This window comes from Platalea leucorodia (genome assembly GCF_965183815.1).
Source record: "Platalea leucorodia genome assembly, chromosome: 11".
NCBI lineage: Eukaryota > Metazoa > Chordata > Aves > Pelecaniformes > Threskiornithidae > Platalea > Platalea leucorodia.
The window spans coordinates 1610957-1625155 of NC_138833.1; the positions used below are offsets into that span (position 1 = coordinate 1610957).

Genomic DNA, 14199 nt, shown 5'->3' on the forward strand with positions numbered 1-14199 from the left:
GCCGCGATTAAATATTTGATCAAAGGTTGAACGCTAACGCCGGTCGGTTGTATTTTTAATGTACCGCCCTTAAAATAGACTGTTTTGTAAACTGCAAGTGTCTAAAGATTGCCAGCGCAGCCTCCCCCGGCCGCGCAGCCCCCCCCGACAATAATAACGCTGCAGATTGTAGAAGGATTTGAGTCTGCAGCCAGAGAGAAAGGGATTAGGGCGAGAGCGCTGGAAGTTAAATTGTGCTGCATATAAAAAATGGGCGGATTGGTCTCTAGATGAGAGCTTGGTACCACCTTCCTTTCTAAAATAAAATCTCTCTGGCATGAAGTCACAGCCTATTTCACATCCGGTTTACCCTGGGACGTATTACTACTGTCTTGGTAAAGAGAAAGCTTTTGTTGTATAGCGGCGGTCGGAATATTGGGACGAGAAATCCGGGCGCTGACGGCGGCGGAGCGGAGCGGAGCGGAGCGGCGGCGGCGCGGGCGATGGCCGAGGCGGAGTGAGCGGCGGAGCGGAGCCGCGCAGCCTCCGCGCCGGCGGGCGGGCGCGCAGCCCGGGCAGAGCGGCCGGCGGCGCCGCGGACCCGCGCCGGGGCTCCGGTAAGGGCGGCGGGGCGCTGGCGGGCGCGGGCGGCGCGGACCCGCGCCCCGCGGGCGCTCCCGGCTGCGGGCGCTCCCGGCTGCGGCCGCCGCGTCCCGGCGCAGGCGGCCCCTCGCCCCGCAGGCACCGCCGCGATTTCTCCTGCCCCTCCAGCCTGGAGATCCGCAGCGATCGAGCGGCGTTTTAATTTGTCTTATTTATTTACCTTTTAGCGCGGACTGATTTCCACCGGTCGCTTGGAAAAGGTTTTTTGGGTTTGGGGCTTTTTTTTTTTTTTTCTTTTTTTTTCCGAGGGAGGCGGTGGGAGGGGTGGCTTTCTCAGGGTGAGGGGGAAATACAAAGTTGAAATGCTGGGAGGAAAACAAGTCTCGACTTGCGCCTCAGAGATGGGCAAATCTCTCACCGGGGGTCAAAAATGCATCAAAATGCCCTCCTTTTCCCTCTCCCCCCCCCCCTTTTTTTTTCTTCCCCCCAGTGGGAGCTGCTGAAATTCTCCCAGAAGCGTGGCTCTTCCTCCCATTTTGAGTGGGAAAGCCAGAGCTGGTTTCACGGGTGGTGCGGGCTGGGGGAGGCCAGGGTCCGGCGGCTGCGGGGGCTGCGCGCTCCCTGGCAGCCTCTGCTCACAGCTGCCTTTCCCAGCTGCACCAAACTTTCCTTCTCCAGGCTTCCCGGTGCCTGTGCGGGCTTGCTGAAGCGGGGGGCGTTGGGGGGCCGGCGCGGAGCTCAACAGATCAGGGCCGTTCGGAATAACGCACTTTCGCGCTCTACCCCGAGGAGCCTTCTGCAAAGGCAGAAGTTGGCAGGGCCGGGAGAAGGCGATTTTTGCAGGCACAGCTGTTGCCTCTCCCTTTGTGAGGGGGCCGATCACAGGGCAAGTTAAGATGCGGGCTGGTCCCTGAAGATCCCTATCCACGCTTTCCTGCCACGTCCAGCTCCTTCCCAGCCAGTCAGACTAGCTCAGCCCCACTCGGTGCTTATCTGCCGATCATTTGCCTATCAACGCATTAATTATGTCTCATTGCTTACATACCGCTTTGTAATGATACTGCATTGATTTAAATTGTCCCTGAGAGTGTGCAGCGAATTGGGGTAGCTTTATTTAAAGGTACAACAACATTTCCATGTACAGTGCTTCATTTTCTCAGGCATTTACAAAAACTCCAATTCACTACTGGGGGAAAATAGAGGCTTCGTATTTTGTTGCCCTTTTTTAATGTAACGAATACTAAAAATCGACTGGATTCCAGCACACAGTATACAGATACGTAAAGGGACCTGCAGCATCTCCCGGGCAAGCCGTTGAGTCTGGAACACCGATTCCACAAATATCAGCTAACTTGGTATTTTATGGTTTATTAGAAAGCGAAAGAAACCTTCTGGGTTGTGTTACTTTTTACTCAAAGGTAAACTGAGAGTAACTCAGTGAAGTCTAGAGGGAGGACAGGAGGCATTTGGAGAGGAAGAGAAGGCTGCTAAGGCAAAAACATTTCCTAGCAGCCCTCAGAGACCGGTAGAGATTTGGGAGATGGTGTGCAGGTTGTCAGCACATGGTTTGATTACGAATTGGGCCCTTTAGCCCAACAAAAATATTAGTGTGCATATGTAGCAGCAGATCACAGAGAATCTGATCAGTTTACTCCTTCTCTGATGTTAGTATTTCAGGGAAGAGGAGAACAGTAATATCTGTAGGAGAAAGTTGCTTCCATCACATCAAAGCAAAGCAGTGGCTGTGAGGAAAGCGCCGCTCCCCTCGGTCACGCTGCTGCACACTGACACCTTCCAAGAGGTTTGGAAGGACTCGGGCGGGTTCAAGTCAAACAAAAGCCACTTACGCTTGGTTATCTGGAAGTGTTATGGAGGCGCCTTGTCGCGTTTTCAACACAGGAGGAAACTGAGTAAGAATTGCCACAGAGCTTGGGGACAGCAGCTTCAACTCAGAACTGGTTTTGTTAAAGTTCAAGAACAATGCAAACAAGAATACACCTTTACCGTAAAGTAAATCCCACCCTCAGCCTCTGTGTCTAAAAGCAGAAGGTGAGCAGGAGAGCAGCCAAGGCCGTGCTCCCTTATTCCGAATGACAGGAGCTATAGTATTGTGAGGTCATTGCCTGGCATCAAATTATTCTGCAAAAGTTTCCAAAATCAGACATTTTTTTCTACAGTACCTGTTTTAATGTAGGGGATGTTGATCATTATTTTCCTTCTAGTTTCAGAGCCCACCATGAAGAGACTCCTGGTGCTTTGTGACTGCCTCTGGGCCTGGAGCCTCCTTCTGAACGCACTGACTGAAAGAAGGTGGGGAGACATTTTTTAATGCACCAACATATTTTAGCAACCTTTAAATTAATACAGCAGCATAAGGCAAATATTGCATGGGCTGCACTACTACTAAGTGTATGGGGGGAAGTTAATCCCTGTTCAAATCCCAGCTAAATCTAACGAAGGGAAGACTGAAAGAAAACTACAATTTGTTTGCGTAACATCTTTTTTTCAATATTGTGACGAAAAAAAGCAAAAGCTTTCTGAAACAAACTGAAACTAAACTGCCTCTTAAACACCTGTGCAACCCTTTCTACTCTTATATAATGACTGCTCAGAAATACAAGTTTCTTTAGAGGAAAAAAAAGTGTAATTACGTTTTTTTAATCTCATTTAAGTACTATTTAGTAACTTTATTGTCCCTGCAAGCAGAGGCAAAACTTTCACTCCTTGGTTGGTCAGGACTGTGTCCTAACTTAGTAGCTGTTTTTGCAAATCCGAAGTAGACCTGGGGAAGGGAGACTGCTTGGATGAAGAAGAATTTGTAAGCTCAAACCCTGTAGCGGTTTATGTTTGAAAGACCACGCTGTGCTGAATGTTTATGGAATATATGGTGAAATCATTATCTAAAAGTAGCATTAGTATTAAGACAATCTGTAATCATACAGCACCTCATCTAACAACTAGTAGGTTAACTAAAGACTGTAAAGCAGTCTGGAGTATACTTGTAGTACTCTCTGCAATTCAAAATTCAGTAAAGGTGTTTAAGACGACTCACAGATATATTTCTGTAGTTTAAAAATATTAAGGTCCTGTCAATAATGCTACCTAATGACCGAAAAGCAGTAGAAATCTTGTATTGTTAATAGTGATCCCTAAAAGATGTATTTGTGCCTTGATCTCCAGAGTGTCTCCTTATGCATTTGCAGCTCTAGATAAACTTATCTTCTGGGTACCCTGAAGATTTTAAATAGAGTGGGCAAAGGGGCAAAGGTTCACCTGCACAAGTGTTTCCTCTTAAAAAAAAGAATAAAAGCAGGTGATTCACGTTACAATTGCTGTATTGAATAAACATGACATTTTAGAAGAAATACCTTTATTTTGATAATATATTAAGAAAGGTGAGATTTGAAGTATTCATGAAGTACTTCATCTGGCCTAGCTAGAGAATTTTGTGAAAACATGTTTATGATATAGATACGTGTACATATATATGTGTACATAGATTCATTATATCTAGAATGTATGCATGTGCATTCTTAAAGTGAGAATTAAAACGCATTGCACTACTGTTTAAAAATTACACGGTGTGTCACTGTTATAATGACCTGTAGATGGAGTTAGTGCACAGTTTTTTATTATACTGTGGTTTAATACGAAAACACAATCGCATACAGTCCCTTTTTTCCTCAAAATGTACACACCTGACATGAAATGTATGTGTTTCTAAAGCCATTTTGTCATAGTAACTTCCCTTGCCTTTTCTTCTGGAGTGCTGTTATCCTTTATGATAAAAAACAATTGATGAATTAGATAAAGTATCTGATATAGGAAGACACAGTCTTCCCCTATCATTCTTCTTGTCATAAAAAAACAGCAATAAGACTATTTTGATAGGTATGTTTTGAATGAAAAATCACAGTCCCTCTGGAGCTACAGTATACTTTATATGTGCATAAACGTTCACAGTCTTCCTGTTGTGACCATACGTCAGTTAAAACCAGCCCTGACGGTGCTTTTTACCTCTGATAAAATGGTGGGAAGAACAGGTGAGGGTGCTGACAAATGCGACAGCCAGGATGGAAGCGCTGCATCGTATCGCATCCTTTCCGACTGCACTGCCACTAGGCCATCTTTCTCGCGCCTCTTCCGCAAACATACCCATTTATTTACCACGAAAACGTCTGAAGTGTTTTTATATCCTTCTGCCACCTTAATCCTGATGACCTTCTGCTATCCTTGAGATATGTATGTACAGCAGCTTGTTTGCTGACAATGAGTGCTAATATAAAGTTTAACCCAGTGAAAAGTCCTGTGTTGCAATTCTACATAGGGCGTATGAGGAATGATCCTTTGAAAAATAATGCTCACTGGAGACAGCAGGAGAACTTGTTATTTGGCAACATATAGGACACATAAAAGAAAAAAAATATTAATATCTGTGACTCAAAATGCAACTGTAGGTATGAAAAATAAATATAAATCCACCTATTTTTTATTATGTGAAATTATATGATTTGGCTAGAGGAAGTTCACAGTATTTTTTAAAACTACTGGAGATTTTGTCGTCTTCATTAGAAACAGTGATTTATATGCATCAAAAAACCCTGAAAATGCTTCTCTGCAAAGTCACGTCCTGTTGAAATAACCCAGAAGTTAGTAAAACTTCTCCGAGAGTCAGTTCTGAAACTCGTTTGAATTTGTAGTGTTACTTATTGAAACCTGTACTGCAAAATAACTTGGAAGCATTTCCAGAGTACCTATGTTCAGGGTATCTTTCCTCCTCCTCTGATACAAGTGGACTATACGTGTGGAATACACAAAGGATGTTTGACTGATGCAGCTGACAAAAAATCATTTCGCAGGTGTTTCATTTAATAGAAGCAGATCACTCCACCTAACAGTATATTCCTTGTCAGACGGTCTTTGCTGCTTCGAGCAGGAACAACCGGCGGAGCACCGAGACCCGTACAGCGCTGTAGCCGTAGGGATAACAAGCTGCCCAATGGAAGAGACACTTCTGTGTCTAGACCCGATCCTAACAAAAGTTTTTGGCACTGCACTGTTTATCCAGTTCAGTAGCAATGTGCGCGTCAAAATGATGTTTTGGAAAGCAGTGTTTTCGCTTTTAGTCATGATGACTACACATGTTTATAATGGAAGTCTTCCCAGCAATGAATGAAAAAACGATACTGGGTTTGGCTTTAAGACAACTGTAATCTACGATTAAGGGAATCATCTGTGACAGGGTATTTGGTAAAGGTTTCCGATTTAAGAAAAAGGTTGATTCTGATGTCATCTACAGCAGACAGAAACCACTAAGCCCGAGGATTTCATTCTGATTTGTATTGCTGGAAGTAAGATTTTGGTAGCTGAGTTCAAAGAGCTTAATTTTATCCTTGTTCAAGCAAAATTGCAGGACCTTTGGCTGAGTTAGAGATATACATTGGGGATCTGTAAGCGAAGCTTTATAGACATGAGAGATTTCCGTATCAACAGATGTTTTCGTTACACATTTGTAAGGAAAAGGTGGAGGTATTCCTCCAAATGTAACTGCTAAAGGACAGTGGGAAATAAAACAAAGCAAAATTATATACCGACCTATGAAAATGCACGCTTACTTGGTTTACTTCTAGATTCATAAAGAAGACATCTCAGTATTTCTTTTATCTTTGTTTTAACATTTATTTTCAGCACTTAAGTGTCAGTGTTCTAAATTACTGTTTTACATCTTTGTATGCAAACCCTTTTTAACTATTATGAATTAAACACATTATCTTTTGCTGACAAACGAGCCTTTTCCTGAGGAACACAAATTAGAATATTATAACCATTAATGAATAAAGAGATAAACGTTAAGGAAGTGACATTCTATTTGCTCATCGTTTATAGAGAGGCACTGGTTTTCTTTGATTTTACAAAAAATGTACAATTTAAGAAGAAAATGCTTAAGTGAAAGAACCCTATAAAGCACTACAATCTTGTTTTATGGAGAAGATTTTGTGACCATGAACCAATATAAGGAAGATTAAACAGATTTTGGAGTTATTGTTTTGTAAGGTTATTAGTGGATTACTGTTTTTCAGCGTTAACTGTTCTGTATTTCAGCTACGGCCAAACCTCATCACAAGATGAACTTAAAGACAACACCACAGTATTTACCAGAATATTGGATCGGCTGCTGGATGGTTACGATAACCGCTTGAGACCAGGACTGGGAGGTGTGTTGTATTATAATTTTCCAGGTTACCTGATAGATAAAAATCAGTTAAAACAATGTTATTTATCCATTATATACTTGTTTTAGTTCTGTTTATATATACACACAAAATAATGCTGATACGTAATATCCATTTTTCCCAAAATACCATGCCCATTCTGTCTTTCACATACTCGGTTTTCTCACACTTATACGCAAAAGAAGAAGAAAATGGTTCACAATTCAAGAAGACTTCCGAATACGTATTAAAACTTCCAATGTATGAAGAATAAAAGATAATAAAATATGACCTGTGACCCAACAAATGACAAGTTTATGAATCAGGCCTAAGCAGCACATCTCTCTATGACTATCTTCATAAGAGGATTTGGTTTTAAAAGTGAAAGCATCAATCAACCTTAGTCATAAAAGTCTCAGAGAAGTTTATAAGATTTTTTTCCTACTTAAGTATGTCAGGATTTGTTTCTGTAACATTTTGTCTTCACAGATTGGTAAAAATGTCTTTCTTCTTCTGCTCTTGGTGCTGAATCCATAAAAAGGTATAAAACCACATAGCAATTACATCTCTATAAAAACATTGTTACAAAGCCTAGTCTTTATCAGCATCCCTACATTCACTCTTTGATGTGTTGTACTGTGACACGACCCCAAAATTGGGTCTTAAAAGCTCACTGTTCACAAATGTGAAAGTCCTAAATATACAAGCACAAATCTGTTCTTTCCAGTGCATGGGAAGGTTGCTTTTACTGCTTTCAGATGTCTTTTTTTTTTTTTTTTCTTTTTTTCTTTTGGACTCTTCAGGTAAAATAAAACAAAGCAACCCAACCCACAAAGTGTAGTTCAACCTGTTTCACATAATAGCTCTCAGAGGAACTGCATTATAAGAGGAACAGGGTATTACATAAAGAATTCTTATACCGTCTCCTGCGGGTGAAATGGAAGGTAATTGAGAGTAAGCTTATTCTGTGGTTTGAGGCTACCATCTTGCAACAGTTCTTGAATTGTGAGCCAACTTCTTCAATGGTTTGACTTCACCGACTTCAAGGAATGGTTAAAGATAAAATTCTATTTATAAAGTATTAATTAGCACATTTAAAAATGGGTTGGTCTGTAAATTTTTGGCTGCAATTTCAGATAATACGCAACAAAATAAGAATAACTTTTTACTTTTATCTACCTGTAGTTTTGCCTGCTTACTTGTAAACCCTTGGACCAGAGTAGAAATAAATGCTCCTTAATCTTTGATTAATGCAACTGTACAATGCAGTCAGCTACTATATCCCAGTAAATAAACCTAGCAGAGAAGGCAATAAATGAACGAAACTTTCTGAACTGTGTAGAGTCTGGTACACGCCTACAAGAAAATCTGAGCCCATGATGATTTCTTCTCTGAGTTTTGTAGCTATTATGATTTGTTTAACAGTTACTAGGAGAGCAAAGGGAGACGCAGGAAAAGGCTTTTCTCTCATTCTCTGGATTGCAATGTAGAGAACTAAGCACATCAGGGCAGAGGCTTCCGTATGTGTGTTCGTATGTATGTTTCTGAGGACAGACGTCAAGGGTGTACTGGGAGAACAGGTCTGTGCACCTCACGAAAGGATCATCTAGTCCAGTTAAAATTTACTCCTGACAGAAAGATGGTTTAATGTAACTGCTTCTATAGGAGGGAATGAGTCTCTTCGCCAACTTTAATAGCCGTTTGCACCACTATCGGTTAAAAGCAAAAATGAGTGGAGCACGGGAAATACGGGGTGGAGGGAAGGCAGGATTGGAGTAGTTTCTCTAACCAAGGGTTAGAGAAGTTTAAATAATGTTTGCATCCCTCCTTTTTTGAATTGTGTTGCATGTTCCTGCCTGTAGCCAAGAACCTTGAATATCGCTGTTTCCCTGTTGCTCGGTACATTACAGTTTCACAGTGTCAGTTCAGCGGAGTAAATTTAATTTATCTTTTATAATTGTCAGCTTCGAATACTAGAACTAAGAGTACCAGGACTTTTAAAAAAATCCCACATCTAATGAACTTGTGGGCAGTCAATTAGTGTTTAAAATCAGATGTAGTAAGAAGTAGCTTTACTCTTTTGACTGTTGAATAATGCTTTATTCCAAAGACATAAATTATAGATTCCAAAAACTAGGGACAAGCATCTAGGCCAATGTTTTCAGTTCTGGTCCCAATTTATAATAGAGGGTTTGCTTAGGAATTTTGAAATTCACCTCCGCAAAACCTTCTTGCTGAGGTACCTAAATATGAGCTAAGAACCTCAAGATGACTCCATTTTGACACTTTGTGTAATGGGGAAATGTATTCTGAAACGGTCCATACGTAAAAGTATCCAATGAGAAATCTAAATCAATATGTCAAATATAGCACAGTTTTTGGAGCTGGAAGTTCAATAGCTTTCCATTATAGCATGATCTGTTGCTGGGAATTTTAAAATGTATATGGAAGAGCAGTGGTTTCATTTTTCTTCCCAACATCGGTGATGTCTTCTTATTAAATATTTCAATCAGAACACGATTTTTATCTACTCTAAAGAGAAAGTTAAGAAAGCTACCAATATAACAGCATTTTTAGATACACAGAATTAGGTCTGAAACTCATTCATTCCATATTAGCTGTGATGTAGCTATCGGAGAATTTAAGAGACCAGAGACCCTCGTACATACATGTTATGTTGATAAATTTTACGCTGTTAGGCACAATGTAAATCTGCGTACCACTGATTACACTATAGCACTCTTCTAGTTATGCAAAATTGTCTGTCCTGGTCTTTCTATGCCCTCTGAGAAACAGCAGATGAAGTAAAACATTGTGTGGTACGGTTACTTTCTTCTACAGAAAGGGGCACACTGCAGAAAGCTCTCTGCTTATCCCTGCACGACCTCTCCTTCTGTGGTGCAGTTTTTCAAATAGATACACCTACGGAAGGGAGAATTCTGTGCACGAACAGGAACAGAAAAGAGAACCAATTTCTCTCTTTCTCACCTATGGAAGAAAAGGTAGATGATGGAGTTTCTTCAGTCACTTTGTTTGTTTCTCCTTCCTTGTGCTTACGTGTATGCATGAAGAACGCGGTGACAAGAAGGTATATGCTTACTGCAAAATTGTAATGAACTGCGAAAGGGGTTTGATCTTGACCTTGCTCTACTCGCTTATAGGAGTAATTTCCTCCTTTTTGAAATAAACACAATGGTATTTCTCTATCCCAAGTTTGCAGGCTTCCTATTAGTGTGATGAACAGTTTCATTGTTTGGTAGAAATACCCTGGTGAGGCAGATGAGGCACGATGAAGCCAGGAGCAAGCTCCTGGAGAGATCTCATTACAAAGATACATTGTTGGAGCTATACTATATATTAATTGGAAAGCCAGGTTAAAAGGTGGAGCATTAAGATAATGAAAAATTTAGAGGTACTGAATTTTAAATCACTCTTTCAGCATGCATGGAATCAGTGCTGGGTTAATATTAAGCCCTCCATTTCCTTTTTCTAGATCTTCTTTTGAGGTACCACTTCAAAAGGAAAACTAAAAACCACATATGCTCCATAAAGAGTATGGGAATGAAAATTGTTATTCATCAGATAACCCAGTAAGGCCATCTCTGAAATTAAGTGAGCAGCTCGGAGCGTTTTGCCATTAAACAACGAAGGAATTAGTTCTCATTAACAAGAATATAAAAAAATGGAGTAGGTGACCCACGGGGAAAAGTTACAGTGGTTGAATATGCTTGGTATTTAAAAAATGGCATTGTGGCTAAAATGAATCTGATTTTTCTTTAAAAGAAACACATAGCACTATGTTATGCATTGGCACATTTGCACTCCTTATCAATAATTATTGATATAAATTATGTTATTTAGATGTTTCCCTCCTTCATATGTGGGCATAGTCACTTAGTCAGACATTGCTAGGAAATGGCATCTGTTGTACCCATCCATAAACATGGACAAATAACTACATTTACAGTTATTTATGCCTGGAAAATAGAATTTTCAAAATGAATGTAAAAAACATTCTGAATCACACTAGAGGACACCTATTAACTCCATGAGAGGATAATAATTTACAAAAAGCAAGGAGGAGGAATTGCAGAGAGTAACATATTGAAGCTGAAAAAGAGGAAATGATGTTAGACATTAAGGGAAAAAATAAACAGTGAAGTCATTTAGATAATAGCATAATTTTCTGTAGGAACTATCTGGATCCTAGAAGTACAGGTGATCAAAAATAGGCTAAATAACAAAGATGCTGTTTTCTTTTCAAATACACAATCCTGAGCAAAATAAAGGATCAGATAATGGTGGAAAGGAGTCAAACAAGGAGGAAAATTCATCTCAATGTCTGGTGACCTCTCATAGTAAACCACTGTATCTAGAGCTGGAGTTTAAAAGAATTGAAAAGCAACAAAAAAAGATGGAAAAAATACGTTCCTCAGATAAACGGATATGCCGTTGCCTTTTGTTCTGGCTTGTCTTCATGTGGGGAGTAGAGATGAGCCCTGGGATGCCGCCGTGGCAGATCTGGGGTGCCACCGTGGAGAGAGGGCAGGCTTGCGCAGGGCAGGTTGGTTCTACCTGGGGCCGAGATTCATGAGATCAGGGGCAGCTACAGAGTTTTTGTGACTATCACCTTTGCAGTGCACACATCCCCTCTCTGAAACTAAAAGATATCACGTGGGCTGTGACCTTTTAACTTTGAATAATTGTAATGTAAAGGTGTTTTATCCCTTTATAACATGTATCATTTATCCCTTTATCACATTTATAATTGTAAACGTGGTTTATCCCTTTGAGAAGGACTTTGTAGTAGAAAGGTTGTTTAATACAGAACTAAGAAGAACTAGAGTGAGTTTGGTTAGGCAGACCAGAATCCTCCTAAATGAAACTTGCTTTTGTAGTTGGGTCGAATGCCCATTAGATCATTCCAAATAGATTATCAACATTACTTCAGTACTGAACAGAATTATACTTGATTTATGCTATCAGTAAAAGCGATTTGTTGAGCTCTCCTGTGTGATGTTTATCAAAATTGAGTGTGACTGTCCTTAAGTGGAACGTCGGTCCATCTCAGGCAATTCATTACTTCCACAGAGTGCTTATATTTAAAGTGATGGAAAATAAACCTGACAGTATTATGTTAATTAGGTTTTAAAATTCAGTTTTATGAGAACATTATCTATAAATATATGATAAACTTACCTCTTGGTGATTGAGGTCCCAAAGGAAATTGTTGGATTTGAACTCATATCTGAGCCAACTTAAAGTTTAGGGAAAATATGGTTTTCGTCTGTATGCGTAATAAAAATTTAGTTAAACCTAAATGTTTCTACTCTAAATGAAAAGAGAGTCCTAATTCTGGACCCCTACACGTAATTCTGTAAGTGAAGGAAGACTAGGTGCTATACTTAACTCAGTAAAAACTGAAATGACTGATTTTGGTCTTTTTTCCACTCTGTAGGCACCACATTGATGTAAAGGCAACTGTAAACAGCCACAGAAGACCCTAGCAAAAGTGACTTAATACAAAAGTAGGGAGGTAGGGGGGATATGAGCAGCTTTGAGCTGTTAAATGGCGTGGAGAGAGCTGCCATGGCACCGTGCAGCTCCCCGTAAACCCTTCATAGCAGCACAGACTGCAGCTGGGCAATCACAGGACAGCTCACTAGTGGTTCCCCCTTTTGGGCTCTACTTTTCCAAAAGCAGCAGCACAAAATTCTTATGAATGTATTTGTTGTGGTTCTTTAATCAGAATACTTCATAGGATGCGGCCAGGGTGATTAGTCTACGTGACTTTTTTTAGTGGTAATAGTGCATGCTATACAGGCATCTAAATTCCTTTCATTCAAAACCATAGGAAAAGTCTTCTCTATGTTAATAATTCTAGCACACACTTACACAAGACATGCAAGAGGAACAAGTACATTACCAAAAAAGATGGAAGTAATTTAAACCACCAAAATATACAACTTAAATAAGCCTTGTGCTCAAATACTAGCAAGTCAGAAAGGGAAATAGTTAATGTATAGTTTCCTATGATAAATAGGCTTATTTCCTGCTGTTTAAATAAATCTGTATTTCTTATTTTGTTCTCAATTTGTAATCCAATCACAATTCTAGCAATAATGAGCTCCCTGGGAGTTTAAATCAAAATATTTATTGTTATTAATTCTGAAGGTTTACGTTAGTCTAGCATCATTAGCAAAACGCAGTAGTTTGTAAGCAGTAAAATCACAGTAGTTCCCATTGACTGGTGCTTTCATAGCTCTGTGTGGATCAGTTGCCTATGTTCCAGAGTGTCGAGCTGTGGTACTCAGTTGCTATTTTGCTGATCAGTAACTACTTGGACCCTATGGTTGCCTTATAGTAAAACTAGGAAGTCATTAATAATGTCCTCGGCGTTTTTTTACTGGAATTGTTACCTATGCTACAGATGTCCCTATATTACTTAGTCCTGGTTCATGAGACAGATGCTATAGTCAAGAGACATGGTTAACACGTCTTTACAACTGATGGATTTATCCTCAGCAGTCCGATCAGCTCCTGACGTGAGCTCGTTTTGTTCCATGACTTAGAATTTTCTCTAGTTCTTAGGGATATTGTAAAGGTTTTGAATATAGCTCAGGATTTGAGGTTCCTGAAAAATGCATTCTGAGCATTGGAAGCACAGTTTAAGCCTTCCCATGGTAATCAAGCTGCAAACTGAACATGGTTAACCTTGATTCTAAATATATATCCCAACTGTATGAGTAAACACATGTCCTGTGCAGGAGTGACTCACAACTTCTGAAGCTCTCCACAAAGCACAGCTGAATCATCTAAGTAGTAAAACAGTAAACAAAAATTTCAAAACTTCCATATGGCTTTGGAGGGGCTAATCTTTTTCTGCGTGTTCACACACACTTTCTCCTTGCTCCTGAAAATGAGGTACATATCAAAGAAAAAAGAAATCATTTGCTGCTGTGTACAGTGGTTTTAGCTGGATTTGAAGAGACCTGGGATTAGATGGTCTGCAAAAGTGTAATCGGTATGAAGATAACACAATCTCTTGCGAGTTCACATTCTGAATTTTCTATTATTACTTATGACTTACATGCCACTTAAATGATCTTCAATATTATATAGAAATGAAAGGCATCACTCATTTTTCCACTCCCTTGGAAATCTTCCATCTTACTGCCAAAGCCTTTAGTTTCCATTTTGTGTCCTCAAAGTGATTTCCTTAAGCCTCAACCGCTCTGCTATGACCACGTCTCCCAAAACTAGAATTCAGGATACCGCTACGTGATACGCTGCTGATTCAAAGAGCATGTTCTGTGTTTGTGCAAGGTAAATCGGTTAGCTATATTATATTAAAGAGAGGCTTGCTCAGAGCCGGGACTCTCAGTTTACACCATTAAGGGATGAA

At 40.2% G+C, this 14199-nt stretch overlaps 1 protein-coding gene across 1 annotated transcript in view; it reads left to right on the forward strand.

The window, feature by feature from the left end:
* The first annotated feature begins 2804 nt into the window (after positions 1–2804).
* The window catches only part of GABRA1 (gamma-aminobutyric acid type A receptor subunit alpha1), a 39162-nt gene continuing 27767 nt past the window's right edge, over positions 2805–14199 (forward strand). The window contains exons 1-2 of the mRNA XM_082323926.1: positions 2805–2892; positions 6685–6797. Coding sequence (XP_082180052.1) covers positions 2819–2892; positions 6685–6797 — 187 coding nt within the window. The 5' untranslated portion in view covers positions 2805–2818. The remainder of the gene's footprint in view (positions 2893–6684; positions 6798–14199) is intronic.